Here is a 22903-nt window from a genome sequence, read left to right on the forward strand (position 1 = left end):
TGAAAAGTAAAAACGCCTCTCAGAAGTTAACCTCAGTCATCGTCGACGGCTGCAAGTGAAACTAGCCAACATTAGAATGAACTAGACTGTGTGATTGTGGATACGTTTGATGGGATGGCTGATCGCTGTGAAGTATAAACTGGCCTTTGAGCTTCTATTTTCATCACTTTTGTAGTTGAGTAAATTAGGTTACACTGTGGCGCAGTGGTTGGCGCTCTTGCCTCATAGCAAGAAGGCCCCCCAGTTCAAGGCTGGGGTAACTTCCAAATATTTAGTTTTGATTGATTAAATAAAACTATATTAACAGAGTAAAAAATATCTGCACTTAGTCAATTAATTTAGGAGTTTTTAAAAAGCCCACATGACCTTAATACTTTGTTTTTAAAACTTCTTTCATTTTTTGCCAAAAAAAGAAAATAAAATCCAAAATAGCTTTTAATCTGTCTTTGATGCTGATTATTACAACTAGCAAATACATTTACCTAGAAAAGGCTTGTCATAGTGTGGAATGACTGATCCATCAATGCCTGTGTTTAGTCCTGGGATTTACAATAAACTGGGATGAACCTGTGTTCTGCAGAGTTAGTTTATTTACAAGAAAAATCCACAAACATGATGTGATGATATGGAAATCATTCATGGCTGAGAGGCAAACATTTCTAAAAATGCTTGATGTCTAATAAGCAGCACTAGCAATGCTTCAACCGTGTCGTGAGGATTAAGACACGGTTGCATGTTTATGGATGAGAAACAAAAGTAATGCCGGTGTGCCTCTGCTGCCCTGGTATGTGTTGTTATCTATACTGACACTAACAAGTTTGTCTTTGTTTATCCCTTTCTTAAATTGAAAGAGTAGAGTAATGTGATTCACTTCTTTTGAAGAAGTTTCAGCAGGTATTTTTTGAACATTTCTAAGAAACCTCTTGAGCTATACTATAATTCGTATAAAGCAAAGTTACCTTATTAAAAAGATAAAGGCTTACTGTCGTTTTCAAGTTTTGTGTTTGATTTTAAAGCCATCATTAAGACCAGACAGACACAACAGAGTTTAGACAGTAACAACAAGGTTCATCTGCTGAATTTACACAGACTGGTTTTGATACAGGTCCTAACCACAGGAGCTGCTGGGTCACCTGCTGCTGTTTGAATTAACTTTTTACAATTTTTTAAATGTGAGGAAGTCTTCTGGAAAACTGAGTCACATAAACCATAAAATGTAAAAACCAAAACAAAACAAACATACTTAATTTTCATATTTATTAATATGTCTAATTATCCTAAGTTTGATTAGTTACTGTATGCATGTATAACTGATGTTTATATTGCTGTTGTGTATTATTTCTACTTAATTGCTTGAAATAAACCATTTCAAATCAAAATCAAATCAAAATGTTAAGTCCCAATCTGATCATCTTTTGATCTGTTGTAAAAATGTTCCCAGTAGTCTTTTAATTATTAAGATGCTGTTTTTAGTCAAAATAAAAAAAAACCTGTGTCGTTTTCTAGGACAATGTTTCTGCAGAGCAGCAGGAGTTCATTGGAAACTGTTGGTGTGGAGTAAGCCTGCCCTCATTTCCTATCATCCCTTTCTTTACTCTCTCCTGCTAGCTTATAGTCCCTCAGAACCCCAAGCTAACATCACTGGTGTTATTAGGAAATTATGGTGGAAAATAAATTATTTGGTCACCTACAAACAAATAATACTTCTGGCTCTCAGACCTGTAACTTCTTCTTTAAGAGGATTGTTTGTCCTCCACTCGTTACCTGTATACTGTGACCAAGACCAAAGAGCTGTCCAAGGACACCCGCATCAAATTGTTGACCAGCACCAGGCTGGGAAGACTGAATCTGCAATAGGTAGGCAGCTCGGTGTGAAGAAATCAACGGTTATTAGGAAATGGAAGACATACAAGACCACTGATAATCTTGATGATGAAACATGGCTGGGTCTTTCAGCATGACAACGATCCCAAACACACTGCTGGGGTAACGAATGAGTGGCTTCGTAAGATGCATTTCATGAATTGGAGTGGCCTAGCCAGTCTCCAGATCTCAATCTCATAAAAAGAAAATCTATGGTGGTAGTTGAAAGTCTGTGTTGCCCAGCTGCAGCCCCAAAACATCACTGCTCTAGAGGAGATCTGCATGGAGGAATGGGCCAAAATACCAGCAACAATTAGTGAAGACTTACAAAAAATATTTGACTACTGTCATTGCAAACAAAGGTTATATAACAAAGTATTGAGTTGATTTTTTTAAATTTACCAAATATTTATTTTCCACCATAATTTACAAATAAATTCTTTAAAAATCAAACAATGTGATTTTCTGGATTTTTTCCCCCTCATTTTGTCTCTCATAGATGAAGCATGCCTGAGATGAAAAATACAGACCTCTCATCTTTTTAAATGGGATAACTTGCACAATTGGTGGCTAAGTACTTTTTTCCGCCACTATAAAAGTATTGATAACAACATATCTGTGGGATGTCTGTGTTAAATGTATTACTTTCAACAGCACAAACTGCATGAACATTGCTAAATAGATTTTATTATACTTAATTAATAGAAAAACACATTCATCACTTTAGGCAGCGCAGGATCTCAATGTAGTCCCTGCACCTTGAAAACCCCATATAACTGGAATGGAGTGGCCATATATCTCACCATCCACACAGGGAGTAGAAATAAGGAACCAAAACCCCATATTGGGTGCAGCACAAGCTTGGTCAAGCAAGAAGTTAAAGACCCACTCCGATAAAAACTGGGTTTTTAACATGTTCTTGTGACATTTTTTTCTGATGATTGAGGACATATATAAAGAAAATAAAGCTTAAAGCAGCATTTTTGTGTATTTTTTAAAATAATTTTGAATGAGTCACAAACAAAAAAGATAATGTTTAAAAGAGCTTGTAGCTGTGACGTGGATCCTATAATTGGCAAGCCACAAGCTCCCTGCTCCACGACATTATGAAGCATCCTCTTGCAAACAAATAGATCCTTCATTTTTCGTCTTTATCTGGCTCAAAACTGTATGGCTGGATAGTTTCAGTATTGCTCAACATTTTTGTTGCACTGGTTATGTTAAGTTGGGGTTGTGAAGGGCTGTAAGCTAGGGTGTAAACAGAGGGATGTTGGGAAGTGGGAGTAGTATTGCTCCAAATGTCCTAGGAAAAACAACATAGGTTTTTTTGGGGGGGGGTTTGCCTAAAAACAGCATTCTCATTCTTAAAATAACACTGGGAACACGTTCTAAATAGATCAAAAGATTGGAGTGGGACTTAAATGACCTGTTTATAGTGCAAAAGAAATTATTTACAAAACACAATTAGTGTGGTGAACAAACCCAAAGGGCTGCCCAGTGGTGCAGTGGGTTCAAGTCCCAGCTGGGGGACCTGAAACAGAACATCAATGGGGAACTTGTGTGTAGTTTGCATGTTCTCCCCGTGCATGTGTGGGTTCTCTCCAGGGTCTCCGGCTTCCTCCCACTGTCCAAAAACATGCTTCAAAGGTCAATTCGGAACTCTAAATTGTCCCTAGGTGTGAGTGTGAATGGGTGTGTGATTGCGGCCCTGTGACAGACTGGTGAAGTGTCCAGGGTGTACCCTGCCTTCACCCTCAAGTGGCCGGGATAGGCACTGGCAGCCCCGTGACCCCGAAAGGGATAAAATGGCAGAAGATGAATGAATGAAAAAAGACAAAACGCTGAGTGCTTTTGTCTGTCTTTCTTTCTTGCCCTTTCTGGGAAGTGCAGCAGCTTGTCAATAGCTGTCAGGGAATGTCTTAGCCAATCACTCCTGTAAGGGTGCTTTGGTCTCTAGTGGAACAGGAGGATTTAACAGAAACAACCTGTAACTGACTCAGTTTTAGATCTGTGCACTGTAGTCACAGGGGAACCCACCTCTTAAACAGTAACCTCACTGACTGCTTGACAGTGCACATAGGTGCTGTGTAATTGCTTATTCAATATTATAAAATTGATTACAGACCATGTGAGAGATTTTACCGGGAAGAATGAGGTCGAGAAGAAGGGTGGATGGGAGGGAACATTTCTCGACAATGTCAAGCCACAAACTGTAGATGTCTAAACAACATGGCTGGTTCTTCTATCAATGGCTATGGCTGCAGACATCCAGTCATCAACAAACCAAAAAGAGTTTTTGTCTTTGAAAAACAAGATAAGAAAGTGCTGTGTTTCAATTTGCAGATACTACATCTCTTTACGACATACGTTTGTATTCCAGTCATCCACGAGTCTGTTTATTTACGAATATATATCAGAGATGTAGTTCTTTTCCTTAACATATTCAACCTTCTAACCCTTTAACACCGGAGCGGTGGTGACAGCTAAATAACACAAGTTCTTCAACATACCATAAATCTTTGACCTTTTATGCGATCACTATGAATCAGCTGATTTTGACACAGAGAAAAGCAGATTTTCCCAACTGCTTTTCTCGGCATTAGAACCAGATGATTAACTGTGTAGCCACAAGAGGACCAACCAAAGTCTGGGTCCCTATGTGCCTGTCCTCAGCCCGGACAAAAAACAGGGTTGTGTCAGTAAGGGCATCTTCTGTAAAACTCTCAGTCAAACCACCTGCGCGACTCAGTGAAAGGTGATTCACTGTGCCGACTCCTGAAGGGATATGCCAAAAAAGGTGAAAAACAACTTAAGCCCGTGGAGACTAGCGGCTTTTCATATCAGTTTTGCACCAATACGTAAAATTTAACAAAACACTGGAACTAAAGTGTTGGTGTAAAAGGGTTAAATTTGTAGTAAACATTTTAGCATCTTCTCCAGCGGCAAAAAGAGGTGGTGGAAGCTTTATTTTTGGAACAGATCTTATTTCCTGTACCACTAATCTAAACAGCCACTCAATATACGGTTTCTTTATCCCCTCGATAATTTTGGTCATTAGAATAACAATTAATTACAATTAAAACAACAGTCTGTATTTTGATTATTATTTAAATTAGATGATTTTTAAATGATTGTTTCTAATGAATTAAATAAAAACACAAGAAATATTGTTGCATCTTAGGAAAAAAACAGCAGAAAATAAAATGACTCCATCTCTCATGCCACAATGTCATCAACAAAAAACATAAAAATAAAGACTGCAGGGAATGATCACATTACAATGTACCTGGTTCACTGTGATGCCAAAAGGGTGCATGGTACACTATGGCTGTAGTGAAGGAGAGACATTTACAGTTTCAAAGAAACATAGCAGCTGGTATGGATTTAGCTATATGTTACTGATTAGCTGAGGCAAATGCTAATTCCATATTTTCTTTATGTGCATGTCACAAAATTCCCAAGAAAATATTATTCCACTGTTCTGTTTCATCAGTGTTCCACTATGAGAAAACAAAGGCTGTCTGTAAAGAAAGAAAAGTATATGAGATTATGATTAAGGTTAAAATTTGAAGGCTATTTTGTTTTGTAAACTATAGCAAAGGAAAAATGTTGCATCAGACTGCTGATAAAGGATGAACAACCCATAAAGTGCTCCAAAGTGATTGGCAGAGTAAGATAATTTATTATATAAAGGTTGGTAGCTGGAATGCAGTTGAACAATCTGTCAGTTTAGCTTTACTCTGTGCTTTCATAGAGGTTGCAAGTGATAACAAATACAGACCTTACTAGTGCAGGATTATAGTTTTTTGGATAACTGTCAAGTTCACAGCTGGGTACATCCAACTGATTGTTGCAATTTTGTTGTACTTGTACAGTGACAATAAATCAATGCAACAGATGTTACATTAATATGTTTCAAATTATTCAGTGAGTGTGAAGCCGCAAGTCACAAAAAACAAAAAAAATATTTTTCTCTATTTTAAGTTTGTCAAAAAGGATTTGTCAGTCATTGATTCTTTAAGTTTCCGACTTAAAAAGACGAGAGGTCTGTGATATTCATCGTAGGTACACTGCAGTTATTCTAAATTCATGGCCAAATTGTATTTAGATTTCTAAATTGAAAATTCATTGTCATTTGAATAATAGTAACAAAATCAATTTAAAATGCAAAGGATTGTATTTTTATTTAATATTTTAATTAATGTAAGATTGTATTGTAATTTTTCCTATTGAATTCTAAAATGCAAAATGCATTTTTAAATTTTAAGCCTGAATTGGATATTGAATTGTCAATTACAAATGCATTTTTATTTAGCATGATCAAATTGCTAATTAAATTGTCAATTGAGAATTGCATACTACTCTGAAATATGGGTGAAAAAAACTTCCATAGTTATAACCAATGATCATCAACATTACCTCCAGATTCAATATGCTGAAAATGTATGATTCTTTGAGTGTGTGTTCACTATCTTTAGTGTTAATTATCAAGACAAGCTGTGTGATGGAAAAAACAAGGTTGTGACAAATCCAAGGAGAGACTTAACCCGGAGTGAGTTGAGGTATCATGCCCACAAATTGGAGTTTCTCGATTGGCAGTAACTGAAAACTTTAACAACTATCGTAATGGAGCATCACTCACTGTGATCACAGCCAGCCATCTACTAACGTACAACACCTCCTAATGTCAGACAAACTTAAGGCCACCAGCTAGCCCTTGTGCTATCTTGTGATTTTGATTTTTGAGTTGAAATTGTTTATTTCAAGCAATCAAATAAGAATGATACACAAAAAACATTACAATCATCAGTTATACATTCATGCAAAGACGTATCATATTTAGGATAATTAGACATGAAAATTCAGTATTGCTTGAAAGGGAGTAGAAGGAAGCAAACTTATGTAATCCCACCCCTGTTTTACTGTAACCATTTTATTACATGATTTATCATTATCCAGTTCATAATTATCAGACAGAATTAAGTATCCTTAGGTATGTACGTAAAAAATAGACATAACTATTTTAGAAATCAACATGGCAAATGCAGATCAGTTATCTAAAATGTATGCAGATTATGTTAATTACCAGAGCTCGTTTGTCCTGCGTTGTATGTTTCTGTTGGTACTGATCCATTTCCAGCCGCTTCCGTCACCCGACGTGATACGAAGAACAGCAGCTTTTCTCATGCAGATGTTTACTTCCTGGTTGGGAACCCGCTGCAGTAAAGTCTTCCTGCTTATTTCCTCATTTAGCTGAAGGTGGTGGTGGGGAGCCAGTTTAGCTCGTGCTGGTTTGCAGCGCCTTCCGTCCGTGAAACCCGGGTTCGACTCCAGGCTGCTCCCTGTTCCCTTCTCTACCTCTGCCGGTTCCAAGCCCGGTTAGAGAAGGTTGCGTCAGGAAGGGCATCCGGCGTAAAACATTGCCAAATTTACCATGCGACTTGTTCGCTGTGGCGACCCCTGATGGGAGAAGCCGAAAGTGGAAGAAGATGTATATAATTACAAAAAATAATACTAGATCAGTAAAACAGACACAACACTGTTTCAAAAATATTCATAGCATAAATTGATCAAGTATAAAAAGTTAAAAATATGTGCAAATCATGTTTCATTAGGAAAAATCACGAATCAATTTTCCAATTTTGGAGCAATTGAAGTAATTTAACTAGAAATCAATCAATTCATCCATCTTCAATAATTGACTAAGAATTTTTTTTTTAAATTATAATAAGGTAATGCTGTGAAATAAAAAAGCGTCCATATTGTGTTGAATGTCCAAGGTTGGTATCCCTTCTTCTGCTGATTGACAGCCGTTCTTCTGGTTTTAACAGAGTTTATAGTTGTCTTCGCTGTTATGTCTGCAGACATTAGATTAAGGTCCGTATCCTTCTGCAGCTGTTATCAGCGGCGCTGAAAGTTGAGGTCTAGTTGTCTGCAGGTCAGAACTCTCTGCTGAAAATCAGGGTCACTTCAGACTTTTGGAGAAAGCGCTGATCCCAGGCGCTATATTTGACTCTTTGATTTATTACTGCATTTGTTGCTGCAGACGTCCGTGATCAAACACTTTTCAAAATCCTTCATGGGAACCAGATCCTTGTACCGGTCCAGTGGACCATCCAGGGAAATCCCTTTAGACGTGAAAAAGGATTCCACTTAGTGTTCCAGAGACTCTACATCGCTCCCCGTTTCAGAAGAACTGCTAGGAATGCTAGCTCTATTAGCATTAGCAATGCTAACTCCAGCTGCATTTAGCTTTGCCTGAGGTTTGATTGGTACTCCAGTGAGAATGACATTATTCATCCTTTCTTGTTGTTCCACATCGTCCATTCTTTTCTCCAGAATGTCGGCCCGGTTATCTCGTTGCTCGTTTTGAGCTCGGAGTCTTCGGAAATCTTCCACTAGCTCCATGAGAGGAGTTAGCTTGTCGTTCACTCGCTCCACGAAAGGATACAACGTTGCTTGTATTTCCTCAAGAATCTTTTTAATGTCATCGTAGTCACCTGTTGCTTGATTTTTCTTAGGGGCCACAGTCAGCTCTCTTTTTTTTGGAAAAAATCAACTTTTAAGTCACTTGAAGATAATTGCATGACCAACACGCGTCCTTGCTGTAACCCAGAACTGGAAGTGAAACATTCCCACTCCCAATGTTAACGTCCCCCCAAGACACAATACATTGGGAGTGAGGTTATCTGGACCCCACAAGATAGCACAAGGGCTAGAAAAGGCTTTCTGCTCTATCTACATTCACCTTCAAGATTGTCTACAGAGCTGGCAAGGGTATTTGTGATGCTGACAATAAGGGTGGAAACTGGCTTACAGATGTCTTCCTCTCCTCAATTTTGGCGGTTTAACCTCTATGGCATCTTAAGCCTCACAGGTTTTTTGTTTAGCCACAAGTTACAGCCATATTTAACGGCCGTGTCACACAGTCACTGTGTACATTTTGCGTATTTTCGACGGGTTTTTATACGTGAATTCCCATTTGTGCTTTTTAGAAATTTTGGTCAGTTGAGAATTACGCCATTTTTTATGTATTATATATGCAATTATCACATAAATCTTTAATGTTTAGTTTTTATATTGCACATACGGAGCACATTTCACGTTAATATTATGTAATTGATGTACGAATCGATAATGAAGTGCATCTAAACAGCACATTAATTACACATGGTTCATGTTCTACTTTGATTTACATGAGTTTTGCGTGGAATCTGTGGAAACTAAATACCACAACCTTTCTCACTTTTCCATGTATATTTCCGTATGAACAACTTTTATTCGTGCAATATGCGCAAAAAATACGAAGTGGCTGTGTAACACGGCCTTGTACTTGTAAATTGAGCATCCATTACAAGGAAAGGAAGCAATTGCATAATTACAGCTGTGTGGAGTTGCTACCTTGTTCCAATAAGTTGCTTTTTTTCAATGATCTGCATGTTAAAACACAGTAAGAATATACTCAGCACATCATAGATAACTACATAAACTAGAATTAGAACGGTGAAGCTTTCCTGGGATTAACCACTTTTTCACCATGGCAGCAACTAATTTATCAGAGCACTAATACTGGTTCGTTAGGGAGCTACTGGATGGGAGAAGATGCATGCTGTAACTATTATATATATGTAGGCTAAATGACTCTAAATGATTGTATAACTTCATTCCTTTGAGGTTGAACAGATTCTCATTTATCAGTATGTCCTCATAAGAACTTATAAAAGTTATTAAAGCTCAATATAAAGTTAAAGATGCCATTCATACTTCTATTTGCCAATTATTTTCAGTGATTAACATTCCAACCTCTTGGGCAGGCTTCTGATAGAGTGTTACCTGTTCTGAAATTTTAATTTACATTTAATTGAAACTTTATATATAAATATATATGTATATATATTTTTCAAGCTTTTAAATGAAAAGAACATTGTTAGGTTAAACATGTCTGTTTTGATACGGACAGTTGTAATACCATTGTTCATAAACAACAAATAGACTTTGAGTATGTTTACCAAAAGAGAGTCGTAGATTTAGCCACACTACTAGACTCAAAAAATAGGATTTATTTTTGGATGTTGTAAAAAGAGCGAATCATAGTTTTTTTTCTATCAAGCCATTGTAGGTGAGATGAGCTTGGCTAAATGAGTTTCTTATAAACAGCTTATGACTTAACCCTGTAAAGTTGGCTACATCAAACGACTGACAGAGGATTCTTTTGGATTCAAGGTGTTTTTTGATGAATCCGCAAAAGATTTGTGGAATCAATTTTTTAATTAGATATAGATAGTATTAATTATGATACGTTGGGTAATTTGATACGTTTTTAATGTTAATTTTAATGTTGAGCAGCAGGGCTGGCTTGGCAAAACTATTTGCCAATTCAAAAACAAACAAAAAAATGCAACTTCTGTTGAAATCATGTATTTTAGCTTATTTCATTTCTATTTAAGACAACTTCCATTTCCCCCCAGGTTATATGATTTAGTAAGCTGCCTATTCCATGACTATTTAAAACATTTACTCAAGAAACTCCATGCAAATTAAATATTAATATGTTGTATGCAGTCAAGGCTTGACACACATCAGTCCAAATCCTGTCATCATTTTTCAAACTTCCATTTACCATATCTATGTTTGTTTATTATGCAGCCACACTTCAGACCTGCACATTTTTTATTTACCCATTTAACTAGGACAACAGCGATGAAAGGAATTGAGGAGAGGACAGGGACGTTTTCAAGGGACAGAACTGGATTTCAAAAAGAGGGATATATTAGCTCTCATGTGCACTGAAAAGCTTAGCTGGAGTTACCTTGTTGAAATTAAGGTGCAATTCTCAGAAGCATGCTAAGGACAGCAGGAGCACCAACATCCTGTCATTGTCCTGGTTCACACCATGCCGTAGTGAAAGCAAACACACAATAGCTTGGAAGGCAACAAATGATCAACAAATATATTTGACTATTTTACTCTCTTAGTCTGTAGATTTTCTTATTTGCAAAAATGCTTTTAGAACACTGAAATTTTAGAATGAACAACAGAGTAAAAGTGAGGCATAGTGACTATCTGACAGAAAAAGGAAAAAAGGGTAAACCACTTGAATGAGGACACCATGTTGATGCAGGTACCAAAGGAGTTTTATTTTTGTAGGATCAGAATCCAGGCTGGGATAAGATGTTTTTAGGCCTTATTTTGTTTAATAAATATCCTCTCTTCTAAGTAACTCTGATTTTATTCTGTGCGTCTGCTTTATAAGAAAACTGTCTGCATTTTGGTCCATGCTTTGTATCTTAAATATTTACTTTAAATAAAGTAATTTTGAAAAATGTGTTACTAATTTGTTGAGCTTTTTTGGGAAATTTCTGAGCTGCTCCCTAATTGCTGTTGATGCAGAAATATAAAGTACTTAAACGTTTTGTTGTCTTTATTTTTATATCTCCAGCTTAAAGTAGTCCTACCGTGTTTTCTGCCCTATAGTTGCATGAGGTCATAAGGCGCACTGTCAACGAATGGTTTATTTATGAAATTGTGTCACATATAAGGTACACTGACCTAAAATGCACATTAAAGAGACAAAAGAGTCAGAAATGAATCCATCACACAGACTATCATCTGCGTTTACCATTACTCCAGAACTTGTTTGTACCATGCAACATGTTAGCCTCATTAGTGTATATACAATAACACCCAACTTTATATGCAACTTTTGTAAAAACAGATTTTTTGAAAAGGCGCGTGTGTCTTTCAAAAGCCCTTTGATATAAAAAAAAATGAATCCATTTATAAGGTACTCTGGATTATAAGGTGCACCATAGTTTTATTAAATAAAAATAAGGTTTTTGAGCACCGTAATGTGCAGAAAATATACAGTTACTGGATTTCTTTCTCTGCCAAATTGGTTAGGTTTCTGTTCATACCTGGTTTAAAGAAATGCTTGGCTCTGTGATATAACTGAGATTTTCTTTTTGTTCCTAGGGGTCACACAGTCTGACAGCTTGCCCTCAGGGCATGGAACCCTGCCACACTTCATCCAGGAGCCAGAGGATGCCTACATTGTCAAAAGCAATCCTACCAAGCTGCGCTGTCGAGCCACACCCGCCTTACAGATTTTTTTCAAATGCAACGGGGAATGGGTGCATCAGAATGAACACATGTCTCACGAGTACAAAGACCTCATCACAGGTGAGGTTATATTGTGATACTTTCATCCCAACAGTGTAATATTGGATTTAATTAATAACATTTAACTTATAACATCAACCGTTTGCAAAATGGAAACGTAGACCTCAAACATAAAAGGGCGACAAAATAAAATCTGGCATGATCTTTGAAGAAAAAGCAGTCCAAGGTTGTGTAGTAAAGGACACATATAATCAGTATTTTTGAAATACAACCTATATAGCTTAATGTTTTCCTCTCATAATGATTAAAGATATAACTTCTATTGAAAATCTGCATTAACTAAAGTTCAGAACAAAAAAACGGTGTCAACAAGCACTAACTGTAATTTAATTGAATACACCTTTACTGAGATGCCCTTTACTTGTTTGCAACTGTTTTTTTGTGGTTGGTATACAATTTCTGGTGCAGTTTATCAAATACTGAGTTGGGGAGTAATGTACTACTGCTGATGTTTTATGGATTAAATATTGGAGATAAAACGTTTACAAAAATATAACAGTTATTTTCAGCTAAAGCAAGTTGATACAGCAAAACAATTTTCACGAATTCATATGCTGATTTAAATTCTGGACAACATCATCGGCAAATAACAGAGAGGAAATCCTGCGGTCCCTTAACCAGACCCCTTCCGGCCCCTGGCTTTGCCAAGAAATTCTATCCAGAAAGATTGTTATTAGAAATCCAACAGGCACCTGGAACAGGTCTGATGCCCCTAAGTAAGGTTCCCCTGACCCCATACCCACAGAGCAGCCTCCACAGGACAGGCCAGGGGATGCTGTTGAAAGGCTTCTCCAAATCCATAAAACACATTTGGACTCCAACAAACCCTCGGGAATATGTAGAGCTGGTCCACTGTTCCATGACCAGGACGGAACCCACTCTGTTGTTTTGAATTAGTTCAACTGTCATCCAAACTCTTTCCTCTGGTACTCTGGAATAGACTTTCCCAGAGAGTTTGAGGAGTGTAATTCCTTAGTTGGAACACACATCACGGTCCCCCTTCTAAAAAAGGGGAACTACCACCCCAGTCTGCCAGTCCAGTGGTACTGTCCTTTTTTGTTGCAAAAACAGTCCGACAGCATCAAGAGACTCGACACACTCGAGGCGGACTTTAACCTCCTCTTGCGCCTTGCAGAGGGCGGATGAAGTCTGGCCCCAGACAACTCACCTCCAAACATTCACAGAGACTATAGAGAAGGAGAACCATTCTGCCCCAATGGCCCGGCTTATCTCAGTACCATTTCTCCTGGATGTGGGAGCTTAAGTCCTATCTGACAGATTGCTCAGCCAAACCGTCACAGTACATTTGGGTCTGTCTTTCCAGCCTCCTCCTCTGCCAGCAGATCCAACAGTTAGTCATTGGCTAACGTATGCCTGCCCTATCTCCTCCCAACTGTCCAAGGCGCATGGCCGGAGGTCACTTGAAACAGCTAAAAAGTACAATTTTTTTCTAGTTGTACCATGTTTCCATTAAAGAACTGGCTTCACCTTCAGAAGGGATTTTGTCAGCTGTGCTGCAGGCAGCAGACAGAGAAAGCAGTATTACTAATTCTGTTTATTTAATTACAAAATAAACGCCACAAACCTCGGGCTTCACTGTAGGATAATAATGAGTCTTCTGCAAACTGTTCAATGAACTAGATGTGTGTTTTCTGCAGAGACTGTGGGCTAAGCTGCCTGATGAGTTTAGAAAATCGATTTGAAAGAGATCAAAACAAAAATTCATTTCATCATCGCTTTAGAAATCCATGGTGATCGGGGTTGATCTATTTATGCTCTCTGTTAATTTATTTCATTGGGATTTAGATTTTGTCCCTTTTGCTTGTGTTTGAGCCTTGTAGTCACATGCATTCATTGACATAAACCGAAAAGATGCAGTTGTATTGCTGTTACACACTTTTCCTATTTAGACCTTTAATTTTAAACTATTAACAGCAGAATGCACTAAAAGAAAAATATTTTTGTCTTTACAAATCAGTTCAAGTGCCTCATAGATAGTATGTTGTTCTTGTAAGCAAGCAAACTCATCTTAAAGGCCCACTCCGATCACCTTTTGATCTATTGTAAAAGCTTCTCAAGTGGTCGATTCCAGTATATTTATGCCGTTTTTAGGAGAAGTCAAAAATTTGTTTGTGGTTTTCTAGGACAGGGTGGCAAGAGTTCATCTTAGCTATAGTTTTTTTATGACACATTTTTGCTATTGAGTACATGACAAGTTGCTGTAAAAGGTTTTTTTTTTAAACTCTTGTTATGGAACAATTTTTTGTGCAGAATATATTAGCTCTACCTTTACCTTAGTGTCTTTGCTCGAGTAGCTGCCCTTTCTGCCCCTGCTGCTTGGGTGTTCATCACAGACTACATCAGGCTGTACTTCTGGCTTGACAGCTCTGCACTCTACTACATTTTGCCTGGTGCAAGACATTTAAAATAATTGAGTTTCAAATAATAATGGTGCTTTGCTGCAAAGCCCCAAACAGCATATTACTGGATTTATTCAGTCTGTTTTCCCTAAAATTGGTTTTGCTTTTTTTAAAAAAAAAAAAAAGTACCATATAGAAGAGTTATTCTATATGACGACTGCATATAATACATACTCCCTGAAAAAGCAACACCACTGTTCTTTGGGTTTATGCTGAGACGTGCTGTTCTCATGTTTTTATATCAGAATCCTTCTTTCTGTTTTTGCTCACTTAAAAGACATAAAGAAGGACATTTAAGTGCGGCTGATTTTTCAATCCACATTAAATGTTCAGGACCCTTCGACCACAACTTGGACTCTTCTGTCTTGATTCTGGATTTGGAACTTGAAAATTAGACTTAGCTGTACTACAGAACAATTACTTGGTCTCAACTTTCATAGGCGCATTTACGTTTTCTAACATTCATCTTTATAATGCATATTTCAGAGCTTGTTGTTTTTGTGTAATTGCTTTAAAAAAATACCATCAAGTTTTTTTTTGAGTTGCTTCTTTTATTCTACCATTTAGCATCACTGTGTTGCTTTAATCTTCTGACAGAAAGTTGTTTTAAATACTTAATGCATTTTCCAAAGCCATGAGGTTAATCACCTATTGCTGATAATCCTAAAATAAAATATTTCAGCTGTTCAGTAAACATCTTGTTCTCCTTCATAATCTTGGCAGGGCTTGTGTATGTACACACATGTAGAACCATGTCTGGACTTCATAGATGAATAAATGAGTGTTATTTTTTAGTAAAAGTTAAACCATTATTTTTTCATAAAAGTTTTACTTTTTTAACCGTTGTGCTATCCTAGGCACTTTAACATTGGGAGTTGGGTCATCTAGACCCACTAGACAGTGCTCTGACCCTTTTTTCTTTAATGATTTGTGATCTTCACTGGTGTCCATGGATTACATGAAATCTTTCCACCTTTGTCCACCTTTGCATGGTAGGGAGAACACGTCAAAGTAAGGGTGGGGTCATCTAAGATAGCACAAGGGTTAATAGAGTACCTTGTTTATTGCAGCCGTGCTCTGTGCTGCATAAACGTGTGCAACAACTACTGATTGTATAAGAGATTTGGACAGAGTGAGTGTGATGTCACCCATATACGATGACTAACTTCCGGCTCCAACAAAAGGAAATAAATCCTTTCATCATTTTATTTTTGTGATGTGGACGACACCATGTTGGAGCCAGATGACATCATTAAGCAGTGATTGGTCCGAGTTGGTGTTAGTCAATGTTTCTATGGCAACCACTTTTTGCGAATCAGGAGTGAGTTTGTTAGAAGACCACACTCCTACCAGTTGAAAGGGGGCTTAGGAGAATCTGTCAGTCAAATGTTACAAATGTTTAATTTGAGACTGCATACATCTGATTGGCCACTTTATAACTTGAATAACTTGCACTGCAGAAAACAAATAGGATTAGCAAGAACATGCTAAAAGAAGGTAGTGTTTAATGTTTAATGCCGTTTAATGTTTAATGATTAATGTTTAGTGTTTAATGATTATTCTGGAAAATAAAACGACTGAGTAAAAGCTGTTTAGTGTAGAGATTTGTAGCTTCTTGGAGCCAGTGGGTACTTCTTATTTGGAATGCGAGGGGGGAGGGTTTACTTATCAACCCACCAGTGTGCTGATTTTTGTCTGCTCCTGATTTACAATAATTTTTGTATAAAGAAATACTCAATTTTAAGATTGTTGTTCACCTTTCGGCACATCATGTCAAGGGTCTCCACAGAAAAGCAGCTTTCACTGGTTTGCACGGCTGGTTGGGCGGAAAGTTCATCGCTGGATGCCCTTCCTGTCACAAACCTGTGTTCTGTCTGGGCTGGGGACTTGCACAGGGAAACCCAGACTAGAGCCTTCTTGTGGCTGCATAGGTAGACAGTAGCATCAAGGGTCTTGCCTAAGGACTCACTAGATGAATCTCATTGCGCTTCTGGGAAGCGAACCCCGCCTTCTCGCGGCACAGTCCTGCACGCAGCCGACTTATCCATACAGCCGCTCAGAAATGCAGTTTTAATCTTAATTTTGTTTATATATGTCCTTAATCATCAGAAAAATGCCACAAAAACACCAACAACACAATTTTCTTTGAAGGGGGGCATTAAAGTGTTATTTTTTTAGTTAAATGCTATTCACATTTCTCCATCAGTTCTGCTCAGTGCACTTTCAATCAAAAATCTAATTTTTGTTATCACCTCAAATCAAATTTAGCTTGTTCATTAGCATCCCACATGTATAACTGTTGCTTGATAAAAATAGTCACACATCCTGGCCTTAAACTTTAATCATCCATTCCACTTGTGGTTTCCCATTTTCATTTAAAGTTTATAAAAAAGTATGTGCCATTTTTGGTTTCCTTCAATAACGCCACCATTTCAAAGGTTTGAAATGCTCCTACGTGAAATCTATTTTCTCTTTTGGCTCATTTAAAAAAACTAATCTTTGCTTTTGGTAGAGACATGATCTATATATTAATAGAAACAGAGCAAACAAATAAGAGGATTGCTAATGGGGATGGTTTGTGTTGATCTTCCAGTTTATAGTAACAGTGCATTCTTTTAGTCTGGCTTAACAGAGGAGAAGATCTGTAACAAATCAGATTGCTATTGACTAGGACACGGGCCCTCAGTACCCCCAGAAGCCCCTGATACAATCTCTTATTTACCAACTACCAAGGTGAATCACTGTGAGCTGATAAACATGACAATGCCCTTGACTTCTGAGCAGTAGACACTAAAAGAGGACTGTACAGTATATCTGCTGTGTGTGCTGTATAACACCTGAAGACAAGTAATCCTTCCAGTGCTTGCATGTATATTGATTGCATTTTTTATGGATTTTTCTAGTCTCATCTATAAAGAAGCTGTCAGCAGCTGTTTGCAGATTTCATTCTAACAAGTTCATTTGAATGTCACTTTGAGGCCGAAATGTTATCAGACTGAGGGATATGCCCACCTTGTATATCTTTTATGTCTGCTTTGCTTGTAAACGGGTTACAGTGCAGATAACTACTTTTATTCTGTGCAGCTTCAGCGTTTTGGAGCTGCATTCGATGGTCATAACAGCCAAGAAATAACAAAGAAAACACAGCTGTAAACAAAAGACAATGGCAGTGTGGCAGTGTGTGTCTAGTTTTTGCACATCTACTTCAGACCAACAAAGTTATGAGTCTTTGCCTTTTGAAACTGACCATTTTTGATAATGACAGCATGATGCGGTCGTATCCAATGGGAGAGTAGGGCTAAGTTGTCAGCTTTAACGGCATTGGGCATTGTGGACAAAAACGTTGTGAATTAACAAAAAATCTACAGCAAAGTCTGAAAGCTGCTGCGAACTTAATTGCACTGCAGAAATGCTGTGTAACTTTTAAAGACCTGGTGTTTTGGTTTTTTTTTTTTAACATGTTCTTGTGACATTTTTAGAAACATGGAGGATATGCTTAAGGAAAATAAAATTTAAAATTACATTTCTGAGTATTTCCATATTTTAATTGCAACAGATCAGGAGCAGACAAAAAAAATGCTGTTTGAAAAAGATCAGATTTGTCAATTGGAAAATCCTCTGGGCGAGCCACATGCTCCTTTCTGATGCAACTAATCATAGATGTCTAGATTCATAGTTATCATTTTACTCGTCTGAGATGGCATCTGGCTCAAAACTATACGGCTGGATAAGTACAGAGTTGCTTGCCATATTTGTTAGGTTGGGGGTGTAAAGGGCTGTAAGCCAGCGGGAACAAATGGAAGCAGATGGATGACGTGACACGAGAGAGGGGTTACTTTGTGGCAAAGGTCCCGCCCACAACTTGCGGTCGAATGTCTACTGAACTACTGCTACTCTGCTCTTAAAAAAATTACTGATTTTGGCTAAAAACACTAGAAACACTCAAAGTAGATCAAAAGATGATTGGAGTGGGACGTTAAGTAAATATTTTTACACATAAGTCCATGTTTTCTTTTGCCAAAAGAGGACCGCTTCTCTTCCACATCGAAAGGAGCCAGTTGCCAGTTGCCAGATGCCTCCTGGACGCCTCCCTGGAGAGGTGTTCTGGGCATGTCCCACTGGGCGGAGGCCCCGGGGAAGACCCAGACTGCTGCCCCCGCGACCCGGTCCCGGGTAAGCGGAGGAAGATGGATGGATGGATGGAAAAGCTCCCAAGTTGTACACTCATGATAAAAATCCCACAAAAATATCGGGTCAACACCTGTCAGCAATAATTAGACCATCATTTTATAATAATAGACCACTATTATGACATAAGTTGTCACTCAGCTAGTATATAGTTTCGTCTTATCAATTCAAGCTGCACCTGGTTAACCTATGGTTTGCTTCTGGAACTACCTCTGGAGGCAAGACATGACACCAAAGATGATACCAAATATCATAGCAGACATCATCTTCTTAATCATCTTTTGGTAAAAAAAAACACATCTTTTGGCTCTAATTTTTATAATACCGGTACTTTTAGCAGTCTTTACTTAACTCTACAACAGTAGTGTTTTGAACACTCTTATTCCAGTGGTGCTACTACTACGAGATTTTATGTAATATTAGAAATATTACATAAAATATACAACACCAAAAATGTCTACTTGGTGTTGTATGCCAACCACAAATAGAGATGTTCTCCCGTCGTTCACTTACTGCACCATATGCTCACTTCTTCATCTTCTTCTTCTTCAGTTTCTTTATTTCAAACATAAAAGAAACATAGTAGTTTAAAATAGACATATAAAGTAATACAGTGTGCTTTAAATGGAGTGGGTTCAAGAGAAATCTTGTCTGATCCCACCCCTTTTATAACAACACCTGATGATGCTCATATTTCTATTTACAGATTTGTATAGAACATTCATATTACATTCATTCATGCCAACTGTGTAAAAATGACATTTTTTATTTTATTTATTATTTCTGGCCTTATAAAATTCTACTACTTCTTGTAGTGGGATGCTTTGAAGCTCCCAAACCCCAAGTGGGACCAAGGCAATTGATTAAACTTCAGTTATTTGGGGAAATTAAGCCAAAGCTTTTAACTTTTGCAGTGAAAGCTCACAAGCCGCAAAGGTAAAACAGGGTCACTGCACAGTGAAGAAGCAGTTTTGCAGCAGAGATATTGAACATTTTGCGATCGGCATGAGGCTATACCTCCTGCCGTGGGAATTCATGCCTGTCTTTTTTATTGCAGTGCACATGCCCCCCTCTGTTAACGCAGGCGCAGTTTGTGACATGCTGTTCTCAAGCTGCAGACACAGCAGCACATGCCCCCTCTGTCATCTGGTTTACCCACATTTACGCTGCATACGATTTGTCCAAGCAGAGACGATAAAAGGCTGGACATGTTGTGTGCCAACACCAAATTGACATGTTCTCCCTTTCTCATCTATCCTCTTAGGAAAGCTTACAATAACATTGTCTTTCTGTCCCTTATCTATCTTTTTTCAATTTAAAATAAAAAAACCTGAGATATTTTTAATTAATCCTAGCATTTCAAAATTGGTAAATTGTTGGTGTTTTTTCTAGACTGAACTTTGCTGTCATATATCTTGATGTCAAACATACCCTAGCATTCTCCTTCAGGTTGCCATGAGAACTTTTTTGCCTCAACAAAACTGGGTGAAGGTCAGGGTGGGAGAGGTAAGTGATGCGCTGTAAACCGATCCCCTCCTGCCCATAAAGTACGTCTCTGACTGTGAGAGAGAAAAACTGTGCGTTACTCATCTGTGCCATTCATCTCTTGGCACTTTCCTAATTGTAGCGACTGGCTCCAGCCCAGGAGCGTGAAAGGAAATCAGCATCCACTTGGCTCTGTCAGGGGAAAACTGTTTATCCTTGTTTGTTTCAAGAGAGGTTTCCCTTTGGTAAGGATTTTCCCATATGCTCTAATCTGGTTTTAACTTAGACTACTACAAAAAAAGATCTAGCTAAATATCAGTAGGAAATGCACACAAACATATTGAATCTTGGTATTCAGTAGTTATCTAGTGAGCAGAAGGACTGGAAAAAAGTGGTGATGGAGGACTGTTTACCGTCCTGCCCGGAGTATAAGCCAAACAGTTGCATTGTCGGGCAGCTGTACAGTATTCAGCAGGGTTTGCAAAAGCATAATATTTGCTTTAATGCAAGAAAACACTGGGTTTTGTGAGTACCATATTTTTTCAGACTGCATTATCAGTCTCAGCAGCCCAAAAATGCTAAATAAATATGTACTACGGTCACATATCCCAAAAAGACACTGCGCAGGGAGCTAATTGCAAGTTTTGCAGCAAAATCGGCAGGTGCCCGCGCGGTAGCCTTTGTAATCAAGTGGCGGCGGTTGCATTTTTACATGCTGCATGGTGTTTAAGAAAAAGTTACAGTTAAATTGATTACTTTTTGACATCGGGCAGAGGCCGCCCGGATCCATTTGAAGTCACACTGCGGCAGATAAGCGGCAGGCGAGCGGCAGGAAGGCAGGAGCGCGATAATTGACCGATAGGAGGGTCTCCAAGGGCCCCAAAATTGTCTGATTATCAGCCAATTTGAGGCTGCCACCCTCCAGCCAACCTCCTGCCCGTGTGCTACCGTCCCATTTCTGCCATCTGCTTGTTGGAAATCGTACGGTAGCAGCGCGATTGCTCAACGAGGGCTGTTGACATGAGTCAAGGACCCGGCAATGACCGGACGTCAATTTGACAAACCTGGCCACTGTGGGTCCAAACGGGGAGACAGCATTGATGCTGCACAAAACTCATCATGATGTTGATAGCACCACAGGGACTTCGAGACTGCGTATCGAGGAATTGTGGTTGGTGCTAATACGAAAAAGACAGAACATTGTGCTTTCTTGGGAGGCATGTTTACGAAAATTTAGTAAATTTGTAAACTGATTTTAATGTGTGCTCAAAATCTGAGTTGCAAATGACCAGTGATGTAGAATGGCCCACTTTTTAAATGCCCCTGGACTACCGGGCTGCTGACGGACGATGGCAATTAATATCGACAGCTGCCGTCCGGAAACATTTAAACATTGCTGCTGAACAGCAATCTGGCTGCCACCCCCCGACACCCCTGACGCCTGAAGGCCGCCTGACTGCTGCCATCTGCATTCATGACCATGCCAATGATTTTCAAAAGGATCATGTGGCGGCAGCTAATATTGAAGATTTTGCTAATACCTCCCAATTGCATGGTGGCAGTTGTGGCAAAAGTTGCACCAAACGTGATTCACGTGTTAAATTTACATCCCCTGCCTCTCTTTAGATGTGCATCAAATTTGTTATCAATCAAGCATCAAACTGGAGGCTTGTCCAAAAATGTGTTTGTAAACTTGACGCTCTCGTTGTGTGTGGGAGGAGCTACCGTCAAATGGTTGTAGCCTCATTTTTACAATGCATTGAAGAGACAGGTGATGTTGAGAGATCAGGTTCATTTAAGGCACTTCTTCTGCGTTGTAGCAAATACCGATACACACACTTCCAGTGCCGTCTAGTGGTTGTAGTGGCGAAACAACTAATAGCCCTTGTGATATCTTATGGGGTCAAAATGACCCTACCCTTACATTGATGTGTTGTCCCTACCATGACAAAGGTGGTTAAAGGTGGAAAGGATTTCATGTAAAGAAAAAAGAAAAAAGGTTCAGTGCATTGTCCTGTGATGTCAATATGACCGCACTCCCAATGTTGACATGCCTTGGATAGCACAAGGGTTAAAGGATAACTGGTTGTTAGTGAGAAATAATAATAAATATTATATATATATATATATATATATATATATATATATATATATATATATATATATATATATATATATATATATATATATATATATATAATAAATACATGAGCCTATTTATGAAAAAAATGAATCACATATTAGTGGCTCCCCCAGTCAAACTTTGCCAAAAAAAAAAACGCGAGTTATAGTCCGAAAAAACACATTTTCAGTTTGTTTATCCCTTATAATAGACAAATGTTTGATTATTTTTTACATTCTTGTAAATGCAAACTGCACTCTTAATGTGTGACTTTGCATAGTTTCCAGGCTGCCATAATGGAATTTCTGTATTTGTTGTTGCTGGCTTTATCGGACCGTACCTCCCAAGCAGTTTTAAAGGTACTGCAGTGGGAAATGTGTTGGTGTGTGTTATTTTGTATAATCTTGATGGCGCTGCCATGTTGACGGTAGATCTGGGTTGACAAATGAGATGTGACATCCCACCACCTCCAGAGGAAGTTGGCCACCATAGCCACACCTGGCTTTTATAGTGCAACTTGTATATCTCTGACTGAAATGTTACGGCCTCTTCAGCCAGGATTGATGGTATAGTTGCCCCTGGGGTTGCTTTGTGAGCAAGTTAATGGGGTTGTTAACTGTATGTGGCCTGAACAATACACTTCTCC

At 38.4% G+C, this 22903-nt stretch overlaps 1 protein-coding gene across 2 annotated transcripts in view; it reads left to right on the forward strand.

Annotated features, from left to right (window-relative positions):
- The window catches only part of unc5db (unc-5 netrin receptor Db), a 199282-nt gene that overhangs the window by 66064 nt on the left and 110315 nt on the right, over positions 1-22903 (forward strand). For both annotated transcript variants that reach the window (XM_020706238.3, XM_078952552.1), the window contains exon 2: positions 11836-12042. In XM_020706238.3, the coding sequence (XP_020561897.1) occupies positions 11836-12042 (207 nt within the window). The remainder of the gene's footprint in view (positions 1-11835; positions 12043-22903) is intronic.

Source organism: Oryzias latipes, chromosome 9, assembly GCF_053564925.1.
Source record: "Oryzias latipes strain Hd-rR chromosome 9, Olatipes_Hd-rR_3.1".
NCBI classification, from domain to species: Eukaryota; Metazoa; Chordata; class Actinopteri; order Beloniformes; family Adrianichthyidae; genus Oryzias; species Oryzias latipes.